The following is a 369-nucleotide window of genomic DNA, read 5'->3' as shown; positions in this document are numbered from 1 at the left end:
GCTGCGGCTGTGCGGGAGAGAGCTGCTCCCTTACTGGGGTTTGCTGCTGCAGTGCAAGAGGCCCCCCCTGCTGCTGCCACCCACACCAGGCAGCAGCGCTGCAGGCCCCCGCCCCCTGCGCACCGCCATCACCGCAGCAGCAGGAGGGGCCCCCAGGGATTCCGGAACGGAGGGCCCCCCGTCCCTGTCCGTGCGTCGGCCAGCAGCAGCAGCAGCAGCAGCAGCGGCAGCAGCAGCCGCAGCAGCAGCAGCAGAAGAAACAGACGGTTGGCTCCGTCAGCTGCTCGGGCTGGAGCGAACGGAGCAGCTCGAGCTGCCGTGGAGCTCTCTTGTTATTTCTAATGAAGGCCCCAAGGTGCGTGGGTATAT

The 369-nt window shown here is 67.5% G+C and overlaps 1 protein-coding gene across 1 annotated transcript in view; it reads left to right on the top strand.

The window, feature by feature from the left end:
* The window catches only part of EMH_0071070 (uncharacterized protein), a gene marked incomplete at both ends in the record, with an annotated part of 5,062 nt that overhangs the window by 1,067 nt on the left and 3,626 nt on the right, over window positions 1–369 (top strand). Inside the window, one exon of the mRNA XM_013499053.1 lies at window positions 53–355. Coding sequence (XP_013354507.1) covers window positions 53–355 — 303 coding nt within the window. The remainder of the gene's footprint in view (window positions 1–52; window positions 356–369) is intronic.

The sequence above is a fragment of the Eimeria mitis genome, genomic scaffold (assembly GCF_000499745.2).
Source record: "Eimeria mitis Houghton genomic scaffold, Emh_scaff3952, whole genome shotgun sequence".
NCBI classification, from domain to species: Eukaryota; Apicomplexa; class Conoidasida; order Eucoccidiorida; family Eimeriidae; genus Eimeria; species Eimeria mitis.
This window is presented reverse-complemented; position numbering and strand designations above follow the sequence as displayed.